Genomic DNA, 24,879 nt, shown 5'->3' with positions numbered 1-24,879 from the left:
CTTTCTACAACATAACCTCGTCAATTTTCTCCCCTCTACCTCTTATCCCTTCCTCAAATATATTTTCTCCTTTGGCTCTCAAAATTAAATGCTATTCTGGTGTAACCACAACCCTTCCCAATACTTAGTTCTATACCCTATACTGCTTCTTTTTCCTTTTCCTGGTGATAATTGTGGACATCTCAAGGCTCAGACACTAGTATTATTTCTTCATTTTCTGCCTGGTTCTACCTGAGTAGTTGTCACAGCTTCGACACTCACCACCATACTGATAACCCCCAAATCTGTAGCCCTGACCTCTCACCTGAGCTCCTGCCCCTTATCTTTGTCTGCCTACCACTGGAGACTCCTGCCTAGATTTCTCACTACTAAATATCCCAAACCAACCTCCTCAGATTCCTCTCTATGAAGGAAGTATGTGTGTGTGTGTGTGTGTGTGTGTGTGTGTGGTGTATTTTACTTGCTTTTGGCATCATTGCAAAGAGTAATGATAATAATCATAGCTACCATATTTTGATTATCGACTATATGTCAGGCACTTTATATTTATCAGCTCATCTAATCCTCACAACAACCCTGCAAGGTAGGAATTTTCTGCATTTTTAGAGGAGAGGAAACTGAGGCTCAGAGAATTTAAACAATCTGCCCCAAATCACAAAGCTAGTATGTGGGATTCAAAATCAAGGTTTCTAGCTCCCAAACTCATGTTCTTTCTGCTATTTCACCCAACTATCACCTCTTATTTTATTTTATTTTAATTTTTAATTTTTAATTTTTGGCTGTGCCATGTGACTTGTGGGATCTTAGTTCCCTGACTAGGGATTGAACCTGGGCCCTCGGCAGTGAGAGTGCAGAGTCCTAACCACTGGACCGCCGGGGAACTTCCTTTTTTTTTTTTTCACATTTTAAAATTTATAGCTAGATTCCTTGAAGATGGGGAACATCAATGATCCCTATGAGTCTCTGGAATTTGGTGTGGTTTGCATGCCTCCATTGACAATGTCTGCCACATAACAGGTGGTGATTAAGCACAGAGGCTTTGGACTCAGGCAGACCCAGTTCAATCTCAGTGCCATTATTTACCTGAAGGGGCAGGGTAGTTGATCTCCCTGAGCCTCAGTTTACTCATCTGTGAAATGAGGACATTAATACCTACCTCCCAGGAGTACTGGGAAGAATAAATGAAAGAAAGTGTGTGAAGAATCAACTGAAATACCCATCAACTGATGAAGAGATAAATAAAATGTCATAAATCCACACAATGGATTACTATTTGGCAATTAAAAGCAATGAAGTTCTGATATACTCTACAACATGGATGAACCTTGAAAACATTAGGCTAGTGAAAGAAGTCAGTCATAAAAGACCATATGTAGTATTATCCATATACATGCAATGTCCAGAATAGGCAAATCTATAGAAGAAGAATGTAGATTAGTGGTTGCTGAGGGCTGGAGGTGGGATGGGAGGGTGCTGGTATAAGGGAAATGGGGAGTGACCGCTAATAGAAACAGCGTTTCTTTTTGGGGTGATGAGAATTTTCTAAAATTGATTTTGCTGTTTGTTGCACAACTCTGTGGATACACTAAAACCCATTGAATTGTACACTTTAAATGACTGGGTTATATGCTATGCGAATTATATATCAATAAAGATTTTTTTTTTAAAAAAAAGATGTATGTCAGACGCTTAGCACATAAATGGTGCTCAACAAGTTCTCACTGTTCTGACGTTCCCCTCCTTGCCTGGTTTGTCTCCAGCAACCAATGACGAACATTTGTTCCTACCTGCAATGCCCTGGCTTTTGCATTAGCTTAAGTGCATACCTACCCTCCTGTAGTAACCCCCTGCCCCTTGTTAAAGACTTGGTAGATTTTCTTTGTCTCCTTTTGAGGTGTTGCTCCTTATGCTTGACCTCTGTCTTGGCCTGGGTTGTCCTGTATATGCCCCTCCTTCACTGTGCCTCTTAAAATAGCCTTCCTGGGCTACCTTTCAGAGCTTCCCCCTCTCCTCCTTATTCACCACTAAGTAGGAAGCAACTCTAAGCACTGTGGATAACTGCAAACGGTTGAAGACTTGCAAAGAGCTCTTTGATTGTGGTTGGGGAAATGGCACATAGATATAAAAACACAACTAAGCTGAGGACACAAGTCTGTGAAGTGTCACTTGTGTAATTCTCACCTAGGTGCTTTGAGAGTTTAAAGAAGTGGGAGATCATTGGTCAGGGGACTCTTCAAAAAGCACTTGGTTTTTGACTGATGGGCAAGCTTCATACTGGAGGAGAGAATGGGGCAGGTGCGTAAGCAAAGACCTAGATATGTGTCTTCCTTCTTCCTTCCTTACACATCTATTAAGCACATATTATATGCTAAACTCTGGGGTTGTAAAAAAGAAAGAGTAAGATTGAATCCTGCCCTCTCAGAGCTTACAGATGTGGGAAAGCTGGGCACACAAAGAAATGACGAGAAATCCATGAATATAGTGGAGCAAGTGAGGTATGTGTCTGAGGGAGTTTGTAAAGGCGTCGCAGGAGAGCTGACATTTGGATGTTCAGAGTGAAGAGGTGAGGAAGCAAAGGCCGGGGGCATGAAGGCTGGAGTCAAAGGCCGGGAGCTGAGGCTGCTGAGATGTGTTGCAGTTTCATTATGGGGGTTTTGTGTCCTGCGTTCAGTAATTTGTGTTTAATTCTGAGGCAATCAAAGGCGGTGATGGGGACTCCACTTCTCTCAGGCAAAACGGTCTAATCCCAATTGTCTTTCTGCTTTCTTTTTGAACTTTAGCTCCCTGCCGATGCTTCCTGAAGCCGGGCTCCCTCTTGCTTTCATTAAACTCCAAATGTTGTAGAATTCATCTTTTCTTGACGTCTTGCCATATAGGTCCCCAGGGAGGTCCTGCTTCCCTTACCCTCTCTCATCTTTCAGGCACCTTACTGGAGGGCAGGGAGGGAAGCTTGAATAGCAACTCCACCGTCCCCCATCGGAGATCACCAAATTCAGAATCAAAATAATGTTGATTCCATGGATTTTTACCTGTGGTCAAATGCACCATGTCTATTGCCTGACTTTTCAAATTTTATTTTGATTAAAGCATTTTAAAAAGCAGGTCCAAACCATCCCAACAAATAAGTCCTTATAATGTTCCCAAACTAAATTAGTTACACCATCCGTGGAATTCTTCTACGTACTGGATGATTTGAGGCATCTTTCTAAAAAACGTAACTCCCTTTGTTGATCATTGAAGGATTAGTGGAAGTGCATATAATACATTCAAATGTACTTAAGTAGTTTTAAACAGAGCACTGTACAGATAATTATTTCTATAATCTACAAGTAAAATGAGATTTTAGTTTCCAAACAAAATAAAAGGGCAAGTTTGTTGACTGAATTCATACTCATTTATCATACCCTTCTGTACTGTATTAATATCTTTAGTTGGCCAGTCAATCATAAAAAAATTAAATCCTCAGTAAATCTTATCGGGACCACAAAAATAATGGGATTTCTGTTTACAAGGTGTCGATTGTGTTCAGAGTCTTTGATAATGACTGCAGACAGTCAATAAACATTGAGACATTTACATGGTCAGTAGGAGCCTAACTAAACTATCTAATCTTTCAAAAGACAGTCAACACAATGAACTCTAAACCTAATCCCCTCAAATACTGGAGAGACTGTTTAGTGCTTTAAATACTACTCAACCCCAAACCCCACACTAAAAAGAACCATTAAGGCTTTTTCTTAAACTCACAGAAGCAGGACATTCTGATTTAAGTTCCATTCTCTGATGGCAAATCTTTACCTTATAATCTAAGTTCAACCTTTTATAGGATCTGGGATTTGTGAAGGGTGGCAAATATTGTAAGTATTGTAGGACTTGACTTAAAGGGAAAAAGGAGTAACATTTGATGTTTATTTTAAACTTTTTCAATAGTTAAAAAAAGTTTCAAGAAAGAAAAGCACATTACTTGCTGGGTTTTTTTTGTTATAATCAAGTGAACTCACATTTACTCAGAACTCCTGTATCGTTGGTCCTATGTTTATTGCAGGGAGATTTTTTTAAAAGAAGCTGAAAGAAAAAAAAGAAAAGGCTATTAATTGAGCATTTCCTCTCTTCCAGGCCTGTGTCACTCAATGAAGATAAAGGTTTAAAAATTCTAAAATCCTCACAAGAGACTTGTATAAGGGAAATTGAAGATGCCTGACTATGGAGTCATCAATTTAGATACTAATAGAAAACTTGGGTTTTCAGTGGCCAGCAAGGAAAGAGCAAGAAGAATTTCAGCAGGACTTGTGTAAATGCTCTTTTGATTCTATGATGTTTTTGTGAAGTTAGTCAATTATATGAAGATGCTTGGGGGTGCATTTGTCAAATACTGGGGGAAAAGTGGACCCTGGCACCCCACTCGGAAAAAATGGTTTTCTTGAGATGTTTGATTTGGGGCTATTTTTTTTCATTTCTTGTACAGTCCAAAATACTAGGTTCTTCATTGCTCTTGTTTAAAGAGCCTGGCCGGAGAGGTTCTGATAGATCGTTCCATTCTACCCGAGGTAAGAGTGGGACTCAAGAAAGAGCAGCCTTGCTGCTTGTGGGACAGATTTAATGAGACGCTTTCCAAAAACATGTGGCTTAACTTTGAAAACTGATGAACTGATGAATGCAAGAGACTGCCTGAGAGCTGATGTTCAGTTCTCTCCAGGCTATAGAAAGGAGACATTCTTTGGTTGACCTGGCATTCTGCCATGTCAGAGAGCCCACTAGAGTCTCTACTTTGCCATTTGCAGGAAACAGCTGGAGATGTATGGAAATCTGGAATCTAGGACCAGGATTTAATCACGCCGCATTATGAGGTCACTGTCTGTATCAGGTCAGTGATAGATAGGGAAGAAGGCTGGTTGGTTTATTTGGGGTGGGTGAATGGGGGAGCTCACACTGGCAAGCCCCTAAGTTCTAGCATCTTTGGACATCAATGAGGCTTAGATTTGAGGTTTTCAGGCTTTTTTTGTTAGCAGACATATAAACACTCTGTGAACTCCAACAATCCTTCAACTCCAATGGAACCTAAAATCCACTGATTCAACTATATTTTCATGGCCCCTCACTCCTTTCATGTCCTCACTTTTCCCCTTACTCAGCTTAAATTTGTGGTCAAATGTTTTAATCAGTCCCTTGAATATACTCTCAACTCCCTTGTCCTTCCCTTACTTTGTTGAACTAACTTGGCTAATCTACAACCTTTGTTAAATTTAACCTTTCCTACTCCATTCACACAGTTGAATGAAGCCAGAGAAAAACACACAACCAAGCTGACTGGTCTCATTTTAAATTTCTGAACACTTATCTCTTGTGGACCCTTCAAGCTGCCCAGCAATCATACTATATTTCCCGAGGCCATTCATTCGGTCACTCTACTGGAAGGGGATTGTTTTATACCTTTTCTTCTTTTCTCAAACCTTCAACTACTCATTTCACATCCTGACTGTCATGGTGAACTGCTCCCTATATACTGTGAAAATGGAAGCCACCAGAAGAAAACTTTCGCAAGCTCCCACAACCACATGCACCCACCTACCGGCATCTGGCCTCATAGACTCTGCCTTCCCTCCTGTTCTTCTTGATGAACTCTCCACACTCTTTACAAAGGAAACATCTCTACTTACAAACTAGATTCCACCCCCCTTGCCTAGTCAGTCAAAGACAGTGCTTGCTGCAAGAAATCCGCCCCCTCCTGCATCATCAATTTCCCGCTCTCTGTCCCAGTACCATATAAGCATTCTCTCATCAAAGACTAAACCAAACCCAAAAAACCCTCTCTTGATCCCCTTTCTCCTTCCCTTTACAGCAAAATTCCTCAAAAATGTTGTACTTGTTGTCTCTAATTCTTCTCCTCGTTTCTTCTTCTCTTATACCCACTATCCACTGAAACTACTCTTATAAGGCAACCACAGCAAATGAAATGGTTGATTTTCAGTCCTCATCTTACTTGACCTATCAGCAGCATCTGAAACAGTCACTCCCTTCTCAAATAAATATTACCTTCACACGGTTTCCACTACACTCCTGGTTTCCCATTTACCACATTGCTTCTAATTCTTTTTGTCTGGTTATTTTCGTTTCCTAGATCTCTCTATGTTGGAGATCTCCCGATCTCCAGTGTTGATCTTTCTATGTTGGAATGCCCCAGGACTCTGTCCTTGAATCTCTTCTGTTTTCCATCTATACTTACTACCTTGATGATCTCACCCAATCTCAGGGCTTTAAATATTATCTATATGTTGATTACTTCTAAATTTATATCTCCAGTCTGTACTACTTCCCTGTGCTCCAGACCATATGTCCAACTTGCAACTTAACATCTCTACTAGGATGTCCAATAAACATCTGAGCATCTGATCTCCTTCCACTGCTTTCCTGAACCTGCTCCTCCCACGGCGTTCCCCTTCTCGGTAAGTGCCAACTCCATTCTCCCAGCTGCTTAAACAAAAATCATCTTGGCATCACCCTTAACTCCTCTTTATCTAATACCTCTCATTCTAATCTGTTAACAAATCCTGTGTGTTCTACCTTCAAATATATTCAAAATCTGACCACTTCTCATTATCTCCATTCTACCACCCGGGTCCGAAACACCTTTTAGCTGATCCCAGTGCTTCTGGTAAGTAGCAGAGCTGAGATTTAATCCCAATTGTTCTTTCATTTTGAAGACCTTGATCTTTTTGTCTGGTCTCTACTGTCCTTCTGTTTCTTCACCTTTGGTGGTTGCAAATGTAGGTACCTTCTCTCTATCCATTCCCATTCTTTCCATCCTTTCTAATGGAATCCTAACTGCATTCAAAATGACACTGTGACCAAATATCTTTTGGTCTGTCTTTCCCAGCCTCATGCAGATAAGTGCACACACCAGCCCTGGACCAGTATTTAAATAAAGATTAAAATACTGTTACCATTCTCAATGCCTTCTTCTGAAGCATCATTACAAGACAAATTTCTGAATAACACAAACTGTGGATCTTTACAAAGATTTTGACATGACAAAATCTGCTATAAGAAGAAAACAGTAGAATTGTCCATTGTGTCAGAATGTTACTGATGAGATGTTGATGGCTTATAAATGACTTAAAAGAAACAATTTATGATCTTGCTCTTTCCTGTTAGTGAGAGGTCTTAAACCTCCAAATCACAATCCACCTCCAAGGCTATGAATTGCAGATCGAGTTAAGCAGAGAAAGAAACAGTTGAATATTACTTCCAAGTGTGGAAAGTTGATTGGGAGGCAGTTTCTTTTGTGCTGAGTCCCTCTTAGGATTCAGGCCATGGGATGTGGGCAGCATTCATCTCTAAGACGAATTCTGATTGGTCATCTCTAAGATGAATTCTGATTGGTGGAAAGAGCATTTTTCTTCAAGTCCTGTCTCTCACTTACTTGTCTCTGGGCAAGTCATTCAACCTCTCAGAGTCTACTTTTTTTTTTTTTTAATCTGCAGATGGAAATAATGCCAAAAATAACTATTTCATAGGGCTGTTGAGATGATAAAATGAGGGAATATTGTGAAAGGGCCTAGTTCATAGTAGTCACTCAATAAATATTTGTACATTTGTCTTGATAATATATTACATTTTATAAATTCTTCAGAATTTTTGAAATGCTTTCACATACTGTACAGGTTATTGTCAAAATACCAAGTATAAAATGAATAACGAATGAGAATCTACTGTATAGCACAGGGAATGCTACTCAATGCTCTGTGGTGACCTAAATGGGTAGGAAATCCAAAACAGAGGGGACATATGTATACGTATAGCTGATTCACTTTGCTGTACAGTAGAAACTAACACAACATTGTAAAGCAACTATACTCCAATAAAAAAAAAATACCAAGCACCGATTAACACTTCCTCTAAAAGCATTTGGATGGTTGTACTTTAATTATTTTAGGATGTGACCAACTTTTGTGGAGTTGAGTTAGTTGGCTTCATTATTCCCCTGCAACATTTCCTCTGCAGTCGTTGATTTCCATGGCTACACGATGATTACTTCCTGAGAAACAAAGGAACACATGTGTTTGGAAGTAAAAAGGAAGCATACAGATCACCTATTGAACCACAACCCTGCAAAACCTGGTATAAATGGAAACTTTTCTTTTTATCATAGTGTGTTTGAAGTGAAGGAATTCACATTAGTCATTCACTCGGTTTTTACTCTACAATAGGTGTCCTTGTAAGGGGCCAGATTGTGTCAGGTCTTATAAACCAAATATACTCCAAAATGTTTTGTGAGATAGACTATTTACAACATTAAAAATTTCTGAGTGGTGACCAATCCAGAAAAGTGATAGTAAGTAATGGGAAATGTGAAGACAAAGAATAAGTGGAGGAGGAAGTAACTCACCACTCTAGAATACAATGATTCCTTTGTACTGCATTTTAAAATTTTTATTTTTTTAATTTTATTTTTTATTTTATTTATTTTTGGCTGCATTGGGTCTTCGTTGCTGCGCACGGGCTTTCTCTAGTTGCGGTGAGCGGGGGCTACTCTTCGTTGCAGTGTGCAGGCTTCTCATTGTGGTGGCTTCTCTTGTTTCGGAGCACAGGCTCTACACACGTGGAGTCAGTAGTTGTGACTTGCGGGCTCTAGAGCACAGGCTCAGTAGTTGTGGTGCACGGGCTTAGTTGCTCCACGGCATGTGGGATCTTTTTGGACCAGGGAATGAACCCATGTCCCCTGCATTGGCAGGAGGATTCTTAACCACTGCACCAACAGGGAAGTCCCTTTACTGAATTAATTGATTGATTGTTCTACCACACATGTGTTGAGGATTCTATGTGTGAGGTCCTGTAACTAAGTGCTCTGAGAACCACAAACGTGAATAGGGCCAAGGCCCAGAAGTGGTCTTCAAAGAATTTATAGTTTATATTGGAAATAAAATATATATGTCCCCTGTCCAATTTATGTCCCATGTGGAGTACAATCCAAGACCCAGGGTGGCTTTGAGGAGGGGGCTGTCTATGTTGAGTCATTTTTTTAAAAAAATAAATTTATTTATTTTTGGCTACGCTGGGTCTTTGTTGCGCACGGGCTGTCTCTAGTTGCAGCGAGCGGAGGCTACTCTTCATTGTGGTGGCATCTCTTGTTGCAGAGCACGGGCTCTAGGCCCATAGGCTTCGGTAGTTTTGGCATGTGGGCTCAGTAGTTATGGCTTGCGGGCTGTAGAGCACAGTCTCAGTAGTTGTGGCACATGGGCTTAGTTGCTCTGCAGCATGTGGGATCTTCCCAGACCAGGGCTCGAACCTGTGTCCCCAGCATTGGCAGGTGGATTCTTAACCACTGTGCCACCAGGGAGGTCCCCTATGTTGAGTCTTGAAGAATACATAGAAATTTTTTCACCAGGTAAACAGATGGAAAGGCATTCCAGACAGAAGAAACAGCATCTACAAAGGCACTGAAGTGACCAGGCTCAGAGCTAGGCAGAGATTGATTTGGAGAGCAAGAGCGGGTTGAGAATATCTGTGTTGGGAATGTCATCCTTATTAGTAGATGGGTGTTTGGCATATGGAAATTGGCTTACAGTGGGAGGAGAGTGCTATAGACGAAATGTTTGTGTTCCCTCAGAATTCATATGTTGAAACCTAATCCCTAGTGTGATGGTTTGGGGAGATGATTAGGTCATGAAAGTGGAGCCCACGTGAATGGGATTAGTATCCTTATAAAAGAGACTCCAGAGAGCTCTGTTGCCCCTTCCACTGTGTGAGGACACAGTGAGAAGATGGCCATAATGGACCAGGAAACAGGCTCTCACCAGACATGAAATATGCTGGTGCCTTCATTTTGGACTTCTCAGCCTTTTAGAACCGTGAGAAATAAATGTTTGTTGTTTAAACCACCCACTCTATGATATTCTGTTATAACAGCCCAAACAGACTAAGATGGAGAAGAAATTTAATGTGTTCAGCTTGGGACATGCTGAATGTCAGGTGCTGATGAGACAGGATATTCTGGTGGAGATGTTATGGAGGTTGTTAGAAATGAAGTATGGAGCTTAGGAGAGACGTGCGATTGAAGATGTGGATTTAGGACTCATCAATATACAAGTGGAAGAGGAACTCATAGAGTCTAGTGTAAGAAGAAAAGGTAGTTGAGGACAGATTCCTGGGAAACAACTACATTTAAAGGATAGACTGGGACTTCTCTGGTAGTGCAGTGGTTAAGAATCTGCCTGCCAATGCAGGGGACACAGGTTCGAGCCCTGGTCCAGGAAGATCCCACGTACCGGGAATAACTAAGCCCCTGCGCCACAGCTATTGAGCCTGCACTCTACAGCCTGCGAGCCACAACTACTGAAGCCCACACACATACAGCCTGTGCTCTGCAACAAGAGAAGCCACTGCAATGAGAAGCCCACTCGCCGCAACTAGAGAAAGCCTGCACTCAGCAACGAGGACCCAACGCAGCCATAAATAAATAAATAAATGAAGTTATATATAAACAAAAAAATAGTAAAGGACAGACTGATGAAAAGAAGCCTATGAAGAAGGCTGAGAAGGGGAAGCCAGGGAAATGGGAAGGAAAAGCACAAGAAAACGGCAGCTTTCCCCTTTCTCTGCAGTACAGTCCTTTAGTTGTCATTGGGGAATGTCAAAGCAGAAAATGAAACACTAAAGCTGCATTTAATCAGATCCTTTTTCTTTTGAGGTTCCTTCCTGGGATTTGGGGTTCTTTTTCTAATCTTTTTTTGACTGTGCCACGCAGCTTGCAGGATCTTAGTTCCCCGACTGGGGATTGAACCCGTGCCTTTGGCAGTGAAAGCGCAGAGTCCTAACCACTGGACTGCCAGGGAATTCCCTCTTTAGATTAGAATCTTGATTCATCTCTTTACCCCTATAAAATAAACTCCAGGAGCCTAGGGTAGACCAAATAGGTGATTAACGCTGGGGTTGCACATGGAATGGAAGGTTCTAGGATTCAGGTAAAAGGGACTAGGATTCAGGTAAAAGGGACTGTCCTGGGTTGTGAAGCTTCAATGAGCCAGGGAGACATAGTGGTTATCAGCTCTGGAAGTAGACGGATCTGCATTCAAAGCCTGACGCTGAGGCCCAGAGGGTAATTCTCTCAGCAGGTGTGCACGCCATCCTGAGCGTAGACTGTAGGTGTCTCACTCCCAGACCCCTACTCTCAGGCTGGTTGAAACAAAGGAGAAATTTCTCCACCGACCTGTGGATTTCTCAAGGGCTTAGTACATAGAAGAAGGTACTTAAATGAGAAAAGAAGCTTCTTTTCTCAACGATGAGTAAACAAACAGAAGTTAAAGATTGGTACATAGGAAATAACTTTATAATAAGCATATGAGTATGTAGTCTCCTAACATTTTTATGGGTCACTGACATTTTCAAAACTCTGACTATTGAGCCTCAGAGAAACATCTGCCTATGTCCATTTTAAAGGATACAGGAGAACAATACTACTTACTGTAACAAAATTATAAAGCAGTTGATTTTAAAAAACCAAAAAATTATCCTCAATGGTTCATAATGTGGTTCCTTATTAAGCAATGGCATAATCCTAACTCTTCCATAGTGCCTTTGTTTTACTTTCCTGGCACTGTTCTGAAGAACTTACTTGCATTAATTAATTTAATTTCCCCAACAAATCTATGAGATAGGAGCTTGTCTGTTATGTACATAAGGAAACTCCAGACACAGAAGCATTCCCAAAGTCACATAGCTAATAATTAGCAGAGATAGGATTTGAACCCAGGAAGTCCAATTCTGGAGTCTATGCATGTAACTGCTACACAACACAGAAACCTGCTTTGATTCTGCTACTTGCCTGCATAGCTGGACCACTTTGTTTATCACCTAGCATGGAAGGAAAGCTACACTGTGCATGTGAAGTGAGGATTTCTCAGCAGGGCTTCTGTGGAGACAGGTGGAGCAGGGGCACTTTGTGGGAGATATATTTGTGTTAAATCAGGACCACAAGCATGATAATTACTTACACTAACAGAAATCATAATCACACAATGATCTTATTTTGCAATTGACTATCCCCAATTCCATAGGCAGATGATCTCAGTCCCTTGTCACAGACTAAGAGAGAAGGAGGCTCAGTGCTTGTGGACAGGACCAAAAAGTGTGTCTACTTGGGAGTCTCTGGGGAACTCACTGACCCTGTCTGTCCTCTACGCTCTTACTGGAGAGTTTTCTGAGGGTACTTTGTATGAATGGCCTAATCTTTTTGTTGGTGTCCAGGAGCCCACACTGATTGTCACTTATCTGAGGAGGGTAACTGAGAGAAATCTCAGAAAGAGTTGGGCAGAAGAGGCTCCAAACCAAGTGGAAACATTGCCACTGCCTTGAAAGGAATTTGAATCCAAAATGATTATTTGGAATCACTCTAAGAAACGTGTCCAGTATATACTATAGCACATATTAAAAAAAAAAAAAAAAAGATTCAGAACAAAATATTTCCTGATATTATGCTCAGGAATGAGGATGTTTTATAACTCTTACTTAAATATATTTAGTATCACTTACAGAAGAAAAGAACCTCAAACATAAAAAAATAAATCAGATTAGGCTTTGTCTTTTGATTAATTTTTTTTTCACTGAACAGGAAAGTACTCATTAACAAAAGTTTTGAGAACAATAAAGTAACTGGAGGTTATTAATACGAAAATATTGTCAATTGTTCCTCCTGTAGAAATTTCCCTGGACAGCCCACTTCCTGAAAAATGACTCAGCAAAAGCTCCCAAGAAGAGTTGTTCGTGTTTAACACAATTGTTCAGGCCAGCACCGATTTCTTATCTATAAAGTCCCCTGTGATTGATGATTCATGTTTCTTTTCAATTATGGGCTTTGAATGCAAACTATTTCTTAATGTAAACAAATGGCTTCAGTATTTAAAGCAAAACATTTCCGTTTGTTTAGTACTATTTCCTATTTTATGCCTGAACCCATATTTTTGAAGGAATTGTTTGGTTTCAAAAGAGGGAAAAGAGATGATTGTTTAGAAAAATGTGTGCAAAGAAGGATGTACTTGCCACGGGCTGCCTGCCAGACGTGCGTAGCCTCAGATGGGGCACAAGGTAACCTATCCTCTCATGTCGTGGCCCAAAGAAGTTAGTGTCCTGAATTCTGACAGTAAAGATCCAGGTTTTCCTGTGGGAGAAAAGGGTAGCTTTTTTTTTTTTTTGGCAGCTTGGTAATAGGCTTTGCATAACATCTTCTCAGTTCTGCTGAAGAGATCGGAGCTAGATGAATGGAGGATAAAAGACACATAGAACAGTTGCCAGAAATACTAGAAAAAAGAGAGCAAGCTATTTAGTGATTTCTGATGTTTTACAATTGCCAATGTAAAAAATAAAATTAAAACCTAGAAGGGCCTGAGCCAGTTTCAATGAACTCCGTGACCAAAGTTGACCACTAGGTGGCGCCATAATCTAGCTCTGTGACAATAGGACTGACGCTGTTGATTATAGCCAGGATGAACATGTTTAAGATTTACACTTGGAAAAAGATCAGCAAGGGCGCCCAAAAACTTTTCCATCAGAACACCCTAGCATAGAAAACGTAAGAAGAATAAGTTTCAAGTATTTACTTGTGGAAGCTATTTCTACCAGAACAATTATGTTCTGGTAGAATAAACAATAAACAATTATGTTTATTGAGAGCTCAGGAAAACAGTGAGTGGTAGAAGAGATGTTACCTTCCCCTTCTCTTAATGAAACCCTAGATTTACACGAAGATAGGGAAAAGCAATAATCACAGTTAATTAAAACAATTAATTCAGAATTTCCTTGGCAAAATAGAAAAATGTCAATTTAATTAAGTAGTAAACACTACTCACGGTTGTTTTGGAGTCATATTGTCTTCATCATTCCCACTGAAGTCTTCCATTCATTCAGAACATGCCCACTATGCATCATGCTAGATGCTTGGAATATAAAGAAGCATAAGGCACATTCCTTGCTTTTGTGTAGCTCACAGTCCAGTAAGGTAGATGAATATCTAACAGAAAAACAGTAATACTAAGGGGTAAGAGCTTTGATAGACATGTTTGAGAGTTATGGGAGATAGTAGCAAATCATTCTACACAGCCAGGCATTTGAACAAAGCCTTGAAAAATAAGTAACAGTAACAGCCGACACTGATGTCCATGTGCCAAACACTCTCCAGAGTGCTCTACCTAATAAATGTTCAAAAGTCATGTAATCTTCACAACGACCGTATGAGGTAGGTGATACTGTTATCATCTCCATGTTCCATACAAGAAAACAAGTTTTGGGAGGGTACTCTAGATAAAGGAAGTAGCATGTATAAAGTTTCCAAGATGTACAGAACCATGGCATGTTCCTGGGAGTAGAAGCTCAGATAACAGTATTGATATAATATTCATGGAAACACCATGTCCTCTATGAGTTTATAAACAAAAAAATGTGGTGAGTTGTATCAGAAGTTTAGGACAGGGGCTTCCCTGGTGGTCCAGTGGTTATGACTCTGCGCTTCCACTGCAGGGGGCGCAGATTCGATCCCTGGTGGGGGAACCAAGATCCCACATGCTGTGCAGTGTGGCCAATAAAAAAGAAAGAAAGAAAGAAATTTAAAACAAATTAAAAAAAATTTTTTTTAATTACCTAAAAATTTTATTCTTAGGAATTCTCTGGTGGTCTAGTGGTTAGGACTCCACACTCTCACTGCTGAGGGCCCAGATTCAATCCCTGGTCAGGGAACTAAAATCCCATAAGCCACACAGCACAGCCAGAAAAAAAAGAAAAAAAATTATTCTTTAAAGAACGGTAGGAGGGCTTCCCAGGTGGCGCAGTGGTTGAGAGTCCGCCTGCCGATGCAAGGGACGCGGGTTCGTGCCCCGGACCGGGAAGATCCCACATGTTGCGGAGCGGCTGGGCCCCGTGAGCCATGGCCGCTGGGCCTGCGCGTCCGGAGCCTGTGCTATGCTGCAGGAGAGGCCACAACAGTGAGAGGCCCGTGTACCGCAAAAAAAAAAAAAAAAAAACCAGTAGGAAAAAAAAAAAGAAAGAACAGTAGGAATATAGTTTATTGAGAAAACACTGATTCATTAAAAGACCAAAATGCTTTTTGTAATGAAATTTTACATCCTGAATTTTGAAGATGATAGGAAAAATATATAGAATGGCCCTCTGGAAACACAATTTTGGATACCATAGATTTTTCTGAAAAAACTAACTTTCAAATAACTAACCATATTGCTGAGAGTCTCCTGAAAATAAAAATGCTAAAGTTTTAAAAATAATTGAGTGTCTTGAAAGACTTCCTAATGTTGAAATAATAATACTAATATAACTAAAACAACTTTTATCTATTTTATTTTAGATAGCCTTTGTAAGACAAACTGTGATATCACGATTAAATATTTATTGGTTGCCTATTACTTACAAAGCACTGTACTGCTGCATCAAGGTTATTTATTGAACAAATATTTATTGAACACCTCACTAGTCCCAGCCACCCTGTTAGTTGCTGTGGGTATAGTAACAGTAGCAGGAAACAACAAGGGAACAATCTTTGTTTACTTCTCCATCTCCACACCTGTCTCCAGCAAGCAACCCTTGTTTACCACCCTGGCCTCACTCAATTCCCTGGCCACGCCCTCCCTGTCTCTACATCAGAAGTCTGTGTTCCCACCAACTGCTTTGCATATGAATGGGATGTGAGTCCCTTCACCACCCTAGAATATCCAAATAGTACCCATTCTTCAATTTTCAGTACCAATGTCCCTCCTACATGGCTATTTTTGTTCTCTCCTGAGCTTTCCCAGTATTTTTTTCAAAACCATCTTAACCATTTTTAATTGTTCAGTTCAGTAGTGTTAAGTATATTCACATTGTTGTGTATCAAGATCTCCAGAAATTTTTCATCTTGCAAAATTGAAATTCTATACCCACTAAACAACAACTCCCGTTTCCCACTCCTCCCATCCCCTGGCAACCACCATTCTATTTTCTGTTGCTATGAATTTGACTATTTTAGACACCTCCTATAAGTGGAATCATACACTATTTGTCTTTTTGTGACTGGCTTATTTCACTTAGGATAATGTCCTCCAGATTCACCCATGTTGGAGCATGTGACAGGATATCCTTCCTTTTTAAGACTGAAAAATATTCCATTGTATGTTTGTACTATATTTTGTTTATCCATTCATCTTTCAGTGGACACTTGGGTTACCCTTCCTGCCATTTTTATTCCTTCTTCTTTTCTAGTACTCATCTCTTGCCTTCATATATTATAATTATTCAGGTATTTATTTTTCTCCTTTCACATCTGTACGTTTTCTCATTTATTCATTCATCATCCATTCAACAAACACTATTGAGTGTCCCCTCTTTGCCAGGCACAGTTCTAGGCTCTGGAGATACCTCAGTGAACAAAACAGAAAAAAATTCCCTGTCTTCATTAATCTTTCATTTTAAGAGGAGAGACAGGTAATAAAACAGGTGAAGTGTATGGTATGTTCAAAGATAATAAATATTGAGAGATAAAAATAAAGCAGAGGGGGACTTCCTTGGTGGTCCAGTGGTTAATACTCTGTGCTTCCACTGCAGGGGGCACGGGTTGGATCCCTGGTTGGGGAACTAAGATCCCACATACAATGAGGTGTGGCCAAAAAATAACAACAACAACAAACATAAATAAATAAATACATTGGAGGAAGTAGTGGTGATAGAGAGTTCTGGATCAAAGTTAAAATGTTGTATTTTGTTTCCAGTGAAGGCATCACTGAGGTGGTGACTTTTGAATAAAGGCCTGAAGGAAGTGAAGGAGTGAGCCAAATGAATAACAGAAGAGTACAGAATGCAATTGAATTTTAGCCTTCTGTGCACTGAACTCTGTACTGTTATTAGCACAGCCTAAAATTGCACTAGACCTTTAGCAGTTGGATTACATGATTGACTTATACGTTTATGAAGATAATAATAATCAGCCTCATAGGAAGTTGTGTGGCTTAAATGAATTAATATTTGTAAAATTCTTAGAATAATGTCTGGCATATGTTAATTGCTATGTAGGTGTTTGTTAAAAAATATGTTTATTATTTCTGATTGAGGTAAATTTCTTTGCTTACCAAAGATGCTAGTCATGGTGGGGTAGAGTTAGAGGAAAAAAAGTCAGAATAGCACAGCAGAGGAACACCAGACTACAAGTCAGGAGGTTTACACTCTTTTCTGTGTTCTGTTACCAACATATAAAAATCTTAGTCAATTAAAAAAAAATCTCCTTGACGTTCAATGTTAGAGCTTGAAGATGATCCTTCCATTTAAAAATACTATGGTTTTAGAGAAGTTGTGTGTTTATGTACATGCTTGAATGTGTGTGCATGTGTAACAAAGTGATTATTTGGATGAGAATGACAAGGGGGTTAGGAATGACAAGTACCTGATGTCTCTGAAGATTAAAATCGAAGATAGAGAGGAAGAAAGGAAGAGGTGGAGAGATGCTGAAAAAGATGGTTCCCTGTGCCAGCTACCAGAGACAAGTCTGGCCTAGGGGAGCTCAGTTGCTGGCCAGAGAAGATACCAGGTAGGGGAAGGTAGGACCAGAGAAATACAAGTCACCATTGTGGGGGTTAGAAGCTCACACATTGAGTTTTATGGGGGAGGAAGTGGAAAACTCCTGTGCACATATATTATACCTGGGCAGTGTTCCTATATTTTAAGTTACACTGTCAGATGTGTATGGTAAGGCAGCAAGTCAGAGGTGAAAGGCACATTATATATTATGACATATGAAGAGCTGCTGCTACCTGTGGCATCATCCCTGACCCTAAAAGTTAGAATTTCCACTTACCATACCAAATGAGTTTATAAAAGTAATCTTCAGAAGCTAAAGGTCATTCTAGATAATTGCTCAGGAATTCCCACATCCAGGCTGCTCCTGATTTTCTTGTGCTTTTGCTTATCTTACAGGCCCCTAATTCAGTGTTGACCTCTGGCCCCACTGGGTTTGTAATCCTCATTCTGCCTTTCTGAAATCTTGGACCTTGTCATTCCTTAATGTTTTAAAATTTTGTTAGCACTTTCAGTTGTGGCCCAATAGACCCTCAAGTCCTAGTTAGTCAGCACATCAACTTCCTAGATACTTATTGTATTTATTTAATACAATCATGTATTCTGCAAATGTCAGTTTTTCTTCTTTCTTACCAACCTTTATATCTTTTATTTCTTTATCTTGCCTCATTGCATTGGCTAGGACTTCCAGGTCAATTTCAAATAGAGCTAATGATTGTTTTTTCCCTGAACTGAGGAGGGTAAGGATTAACATTTTGTCACCAAGTAAGATGTTAATGAGGTTTCGTTTTGTTTGTTTGTTTGTTTGGATAGACTCCTTTTGTTATATTAAGAAATTCTCTTTTATTCCTAGGTAACAGTTTTTTAAATTTCCTGGACCCATCAAGACATATGTAGGTGTGAGAATTACCTATAAAGGTGAGGAAACTACCTCTACAGGAACGTATGCTGTAGGGGTGGAAGGGTGGAACTCAGATTCCACCAAGCCTCTTAACAGATCTAAACACCAGATGAGAATTGTCAGGCTAGTCCACCTCTTTTGGTATCCTTCTACCTTCTAGCCACCTCTGCCTTTCCCCCAGGCTCCCAGTTGTTTCCTAGAGACTGCAAATTGCAGAAGGGGCACCTGTGCCCATGAAACCCATGAGCATAATGTTTCCCATTGGTGGTTCCAGTACAGAGTAAGGAGGCTGGGATTCCAGTTTTGGTGAGGGAGGAATGCAAAAAACCAACCAGGTTTTATTTGAATAATAAACTTACTTTTTCTAAAGGGTCAGTTTCTAGTTCTAGAGGGTTCCTAGCAGATTAATAGAACAAAGACTTAGTTACAGAGCAGGAAAAAAAATGCCTAGAAAGGGGCCCAGGACCAGGGCCATATCAACAGCACACATAGCCTGATGATGTGTCCCGAAGATCTGCTTAGGGCAGGATTTCCCAGTCTCAGCACTACTGGCATTTGGGGCTAGATAATTCTTTGTTGTGGGGGTTTGTGCTGTACCTCGTGCATCATTTAGCAGCACCTCTGGCCTCTGCCCACTGGATGTCAGTAGCACCCACCTCCAGCTGAGACAATCAAAAATGTCTCCAGGCATTGCCCTAGGGGTGGGAGGAGACAAGATCACCCACTGGGAACCACTGGCCTAGAGCTACTTAATCATCTCCTGTCAGTGGTCAGGCTTGATCCCAGAAAGTAGTACTATAAAAGAGTTTGAGCTGCAGCTGGGAGGCGAGGTTAAGGGTTGAGACTGGGAACATGCCAGTCTTACTCCCCATTCTCTTTTATGGGCATCTTGGAATATGGCTGTTGAAAATTTTTCCATTACCTCCTTTTCTTTCCTTATTTGGTGAATTTGTCGTCAGCGCTATGGGATAGGGGAGGTTGTTTTTCTGACTGTTACTTTTGGGAGGAGATCCTCTCCTGTTCATTCAATCTGTGCTGACTTCCGGCAGGAAATGGCGCTCAAGGAAAGTTTTGAATAAAAGGAAGATGCTGGTTTAGTCAGTGGAAACAGGAAGTTGTAGCCTGTCTTACACAGCTTAGAAGAAAGTAAGAAGCAGAGAGAAAATTCACTTAACAGAAGTGGGAGGAGCAGAAGAGACGGGGTGGGAGTAGAGGAGGTTTGGGGAGAGCTAAGGGCGGGGGGGAGAGGCAATCAAGCCAACAGGCTGGAAGACCTTGAGTCTCCTGGTGGGGCTGGCTGTGCAGGAAGAAGTTAACAGCACTGTGTAGTAGGAACAGGGTAGGGCAGTAACTATGAGTCAAAGCTATGGTGGTTCATTAGTTATACTACTTTATAGCATTATACTGTTCTAAAAATACTCTATTTAAATTAACACAGTTTTATCACTCTATGTAGTAAAAGCATATGCCTACATTATAAAATCCCCTTGAATAAACAGAGAGAAAGAGAAAGCAAATGTAACAAAATGTTAACAAGTGATGAATCAGATGAAGGTTATGTGACTGTTCTTGTAATTCTTCTGTAAGTATGAAAATTTTAAAAATAAAAATTTGGGGTATGTGGGGAGAAAAATCAATTTTTAAACTATGTTATATTTAAGGCTCGGTGGGTCATCACAGATATATGTTCATGTGTATGTGGCATTACCTATGAAGTTGTTCTCTACTATATAATAAAGTGATGACCAATACTCTCTTATGACCAGACTGATTTCCCATCATGAATTTATGTATTCCCATAGTCTGATAAATTCAATCTGGAAGTCTCATATTTTTGCATCATTTGGACCAACACTTGGGCATAAGGCAGAAGTAACTCTTAGCTTGTAGCTTTGCTGTCAATCATTCATTCATTCAATAAGCATTTCTTGAGCACCTACTGTTAACACAGGGCAGTGTGTTGTGTTACAGGGAATACAAATACAAAGCAAATAGACATTCTGCTCTTAAATAATCTGATAATTTGGTATAAATTTAAAACCCTGCACATAAATGACTTTAATACAAGATAGAAAATTACTGTTTTGTGTCAGGTCTTGAAGAAGGGGAAATGGTGTTAGACATATTCCTGATGCATTTCTTCCATTCTGCCATGGAGGGAAACTAGGGCTAAGAGTTGAGCCTATTGGTGGAATTGATGTGAAGAGTGCTGCATTGGTTTGCTATTGCTGCATATAACCCATTACTCAGTGGCTGCGAAGAACCATCATTCATTATTGCTCCTGTGTCTGTGGGTATTTGGGGCATGGCTGATCTGGCTGGGGCTTGGGTGAGCCCCTCTGCATCAGAATGCTGCAGCTGGTTGGGAAAATAAGCTTCTCCCTGCAGTTTTGTGGATCAGTCGGGATGACTCTGCTTCATGCATCTCTCATCCTCCTCGGACCAGCAAGCTAGCCAGGGCATGTTTTTCTCAGATGCAAGAGGGCAAAGAGAAGTATGTGAGGCCTTACAAAGCCCAGGCTTGGAGCTCACATACTGTCACTTCAGCTCATATATCATTGGCCAGCAGAACTCATGGGCTAAGCCCAAAGTCCTGGGGCATGGAGGGACACTCGGTGAGGCGCTGGCAAGGGTATGGATGCAGGGAAAAGTGAAAAGTGGATGCAATTTATGAAATATGCCTTGTGGTCACATGAATAGTGCATTTTGAGGAGAAAGAACTTCAACTTCTTTTTGGAGAATTATTAACAAATCTGATAAAAACTTTAAAAAAGTAGATTCATATGGAAGAATGTCACTACTCATCCCTTTATTCTTTATTTTCTTTGGCTGTGAGGCATGTGGGATGTGGGATCTCAATTCCCCGGCCAGGGATCCATCCCGTGCCCCCTGCAGTGGAAGCACGGAGTCCTAACCACTAGATCACCAGGGAAGTCCCTACTCATCCCTTAAATACCCACTTTCTTGTACTGGGCAAGAAAGCATGAGGTTACACTCAGAATTGAGGAAGATCTAGTACAAATGGTAATGGGAAATATGTACCCATTTAATTTTTTTAGGCCTGCTTGGGCCTGGCTGTCGGCCACATTTTTCCTTGATATTTTAGGCCTCTAGTTCTTGCACACTTTCTTCCTCTCAGTGGCAACCAGGCCCCTTAACGTCCTGGCACCTTCATGCTTTTGCCCTCCCCATCAAAATCTATCCTGCAGAAAGGGTCTAGCAAACTCACTCACAGTAAGGCATAAATTACTGATAAGGATTCAAATTTACTTGCAGGAGCATTTGTATTCGAACAGGAGACAAAAAAAGGAATGGCTCTCTTTTTTTTTTTTTTTTTTTTTGCGGTATGCGGGCCTCTCACTGTTGTGGCCTCTCCCATTGCGGAGCATAGGCTCCGGACGCGCAGGCCCAGCGGCCATGGCTCACGGGCCCAGCCGCTCCGCGGCACGTGGGATCCTCCCGGACCAGGGCACGAACCCGTGTCTCCTGCATCGGCAGGCGGACTCCCAACCGCTGCGCCACCAGGGAAGCCCAGGAATGGCTCTCTTAATGGTGGAACTTCACACAGCAGTGAGTAGTGTGGAGAAGTGAAACAGATGGGGAACCAGGGTGCTTGCCCAGTGACCTCAAAATTATATCCTATAGTATTGTTATGTTTTTCTCTGATTGTTATATATTTTAGTGTTGTGGGCAAGGGTATAGTTGCAGGAATAACTAGGAGCATAGCTTTAATGGTGTACTTAGCATAAATAACATTAAAATATGTGCCCTAACAAGTCAATTGTACTTAATAACTTTTTATAGTATAATTCTTCTAATTCCTACCAGAGTTTGCAGTTACTGTCTTTGAGAAACAAGCAAATAAATACAGCAGGCATCAGGCAGGAACTTTCTGAACTGTGTCAAGGTTAATAATAAATAAAATGTTATAAGTAGAGACAGGACAGCAACAGCTGTGCAACATTCTTGGAAGCAAGGATTTTGATAGCATGAAGTCAGACAGTGAGCTCAGTTTTTGCTGCTACTCTGGGTGAACACAGAACCCTTGTCATAATTATGAGGAAAACTGCATTTCTCGTATAAATTACATCTGTTTTGCACTTAAATTCTGATGTCTGTGGCTGGAAAATCAGGAGCAATGTTGGTGGAAGACCCAGATCAAACCTATGAGAATGTCCTGGCTGAGATTCAGTCTTTTGAGCTGCCCATTGAAGCTACTTTAAGGTAGGGCTCCTTTATATTTTGTTGTTTCTTCTTTAGTGGTGATAAGGTAGTCTTATTCACGTCTTTTTATCATTTTCTCTAAAACAGAATAAAAAATAATTTTTGAAAAATGGTTACAACTCTGTACATACCTAATCTCAAAATTTTATCCTTAGAGGAATGACAGTAAATAAATAATCCACTTATTTTTGCATTTTATTTGTTTCATGACTCATCACCACAAAGTTAAAAAATAGAAATGACTTTCAAGTGATCAAAAAGGACCTCATGCCAACTCCAAATAGATTGAAACTCATTTATATTTGAGTGGATGTGAGTTGTAGGAAAAAAAAATGTAGAATGCTTACTTGTATTGTTACTGCTCTTGGGTATATGGTGACCTTTCGGATAGGTATTCTTTATTTCTATATAAGATTTAAAAATAGCTTCTTTGGTAAGATGGGGATTAATTTGCATAGTTCAAGGACAGAATTAAAATGAAAGACCATGTATCTCTGTGTTAAACAGGCAGTTTTAAAAATTTAATTCTTTGTGACTGTCTGCCTGTACCCGACACTTATCAGTGTGGGAACAGGATGGCAATCACTGAATGTGACAGTGACAGACAATAAATATTTGTTGACTAATATTTGTAGATTAAGTGAAAGGATTTTTTTTTTTTTTTCTGTTGTCTTTTCAGTCTCAGAAAGATCCAGGACAAAAATGCTTTGAAATCCTACAGTTTAAATCTGAATAAATTTCTCCCAAATGTTTAAATTTGATTTTGCCTTAAATAAATTCTGAATCTTTTCAAAGGGCCTAGGGTAAGTGTTGGGGGTATGGGAAGATATTGATATTTATTGGTTGATTCTTGGGCTATCAATATGTAGGTGCAGTTGAAAAATAATTACAACTCCATTATAACTGTTCCTTACACCTTCATTGTATCTGAGCGTCATGAACATCCTTGAAGGGCAGGTGATTTTTACCCTATTCAATAGGTAGAAGAAACTAAAGCTTTTCACTAACGGGAAACTTGGTAATGTTTTCCAAATGGAGCATACTTTTTTTTTTTTTTTTTTTGCGGTATGCGGGCCTCTCACTGTTGTGGCCTCTCCCGTTGCGGAGCACAGGCTCCGGACGCGCAGGCTCAGCGGCCACGGCTCACGGGCCCAGCCGCTCCGCGGCATGTGGGATCTTCCCGGACCGGGGCACGAAACCCGTGTCTCCTGCATCAGCAGGCAGATTCTCAACCACTGCGCCACCAGGGAAGCCCCTGGAGCATACTTTATACTGCACTAGCATCTTCTCAAACTTGTGCATCTGCCTGGTGGCTAGGTCAGAAGTCTAAAGGGAAACATGAGAGGGGGATAAAGGGAGCCTGGCTGTGTGTTAATGACTGTGGCCTCTGCTGCTACTGCTGCTTTAGAGCCCTTGGTCTTCACCCCTGACCCTCTCTACTTCTCTCCTGGTCTCACATCCCTGGCCAACATCTACAGGTTTCATCCATCCTCGGAACTATCAGCTAGTCTTGCTCTGGTACTGGACCTGACTTCGTGCTTTGGTTCTTGGATCTGTCCTACCCTCTGTTCTGAGGGCAAATATCCCCAGTCTTGTACTTGGTCTTGCTAAAGAAAAGAATTGGTTTAGATCTGGCAGTCACAGCACTCTCCCAGCATCACAAGAGTAGACACAGCACAAATATTTTCTTCATGTGCTGCCTGTCATCACCACCAGTGGACCTGGAATGCCCACTGTTAGCTTTGTCTGTAGGTTATTGAATGAGGAGTAAGAGCAGTCTTTTCCAAGGGCTACTGTTCAAACACCTCAATGTTATTTTGGAAGATAGACACAGAGCTCCTAACAAGCCTTTAATTGGGAAAATATTCACCAAAATTAGTTTTCCTAAACTGTTGCTGTGATCATTGATTAGATGAGGACTTCGTAGGCTAGCATCCGACGCCTTTCTACACATCCCTGTGCATGTCATTGATATTCCAGTGTCACCTCTTCTGGTTCACTGCTCTTATGGAACATAATCAGCTCATGTGGGTTGGAAAATAAAGACAGGACTTCCATTCTGGCCAGACTGGAGTGTTTACTATTTGATAATAAGCCCTGAGATTTTCATCCTTCTCATGCTCATGTTTCCTTTCCTTTATTATCCTTCACTCTTATTTCTGCCTCTGCCAAAATCCAGCCCATCTTGCAGAGCACAGCTCAAACGTTCTGAT

The 24,879-nt window shown here is 40.6% G+C and overlaps 1 protein-coding gene across 2 annotated transcripts in view; it reads left to right on the top strand.

The window, feature by feature from the left end:
* The first annotated feature begins 22,421 nt into the window (after positions 1 to 22,421).
* Positions 22,422 to 24,879, top strand: part of EXOC6 (exocyst complex component 6) — a 209,931-nt gene continuing 207,473 nt past the window's right edge. For both annotated transcript variants that reach the window (XM_059055448.2, XM_059055444.2), the window contains exon 1: positions 22,422 to 22,666. In XM_059055448.2, coding sequence (XP_058911431.1) covers positions 22,554 to 22,666 — 113 coding nt within the window. In that variant the 5' untranslated portion in view covers positions 22,422 to 22,553. The remainder of the gene's footprint in view (positions 22,667 to 24,879) is intronic.

Source organism: Kogia breviceps, chromosome 2, assembly GCF_026419965.1.
Source record: "Kogia breviceps isolate mKogBre1 chromosome 2, mKogBre1 haplotype 1, whole genome shotgun sequence".
Classification (NCBI taxonomy): Eukaryota; Metazoa; Chordata; class Mammalia; order Artiodactyla; family Physeteridae; genus Kogia; species Kogia breviceps.
The sequence above is the reverse complement of the archived record's forward strand: the minus strand, read 5'-3'. Positions and strand labels throughout refer to the sequence as shown.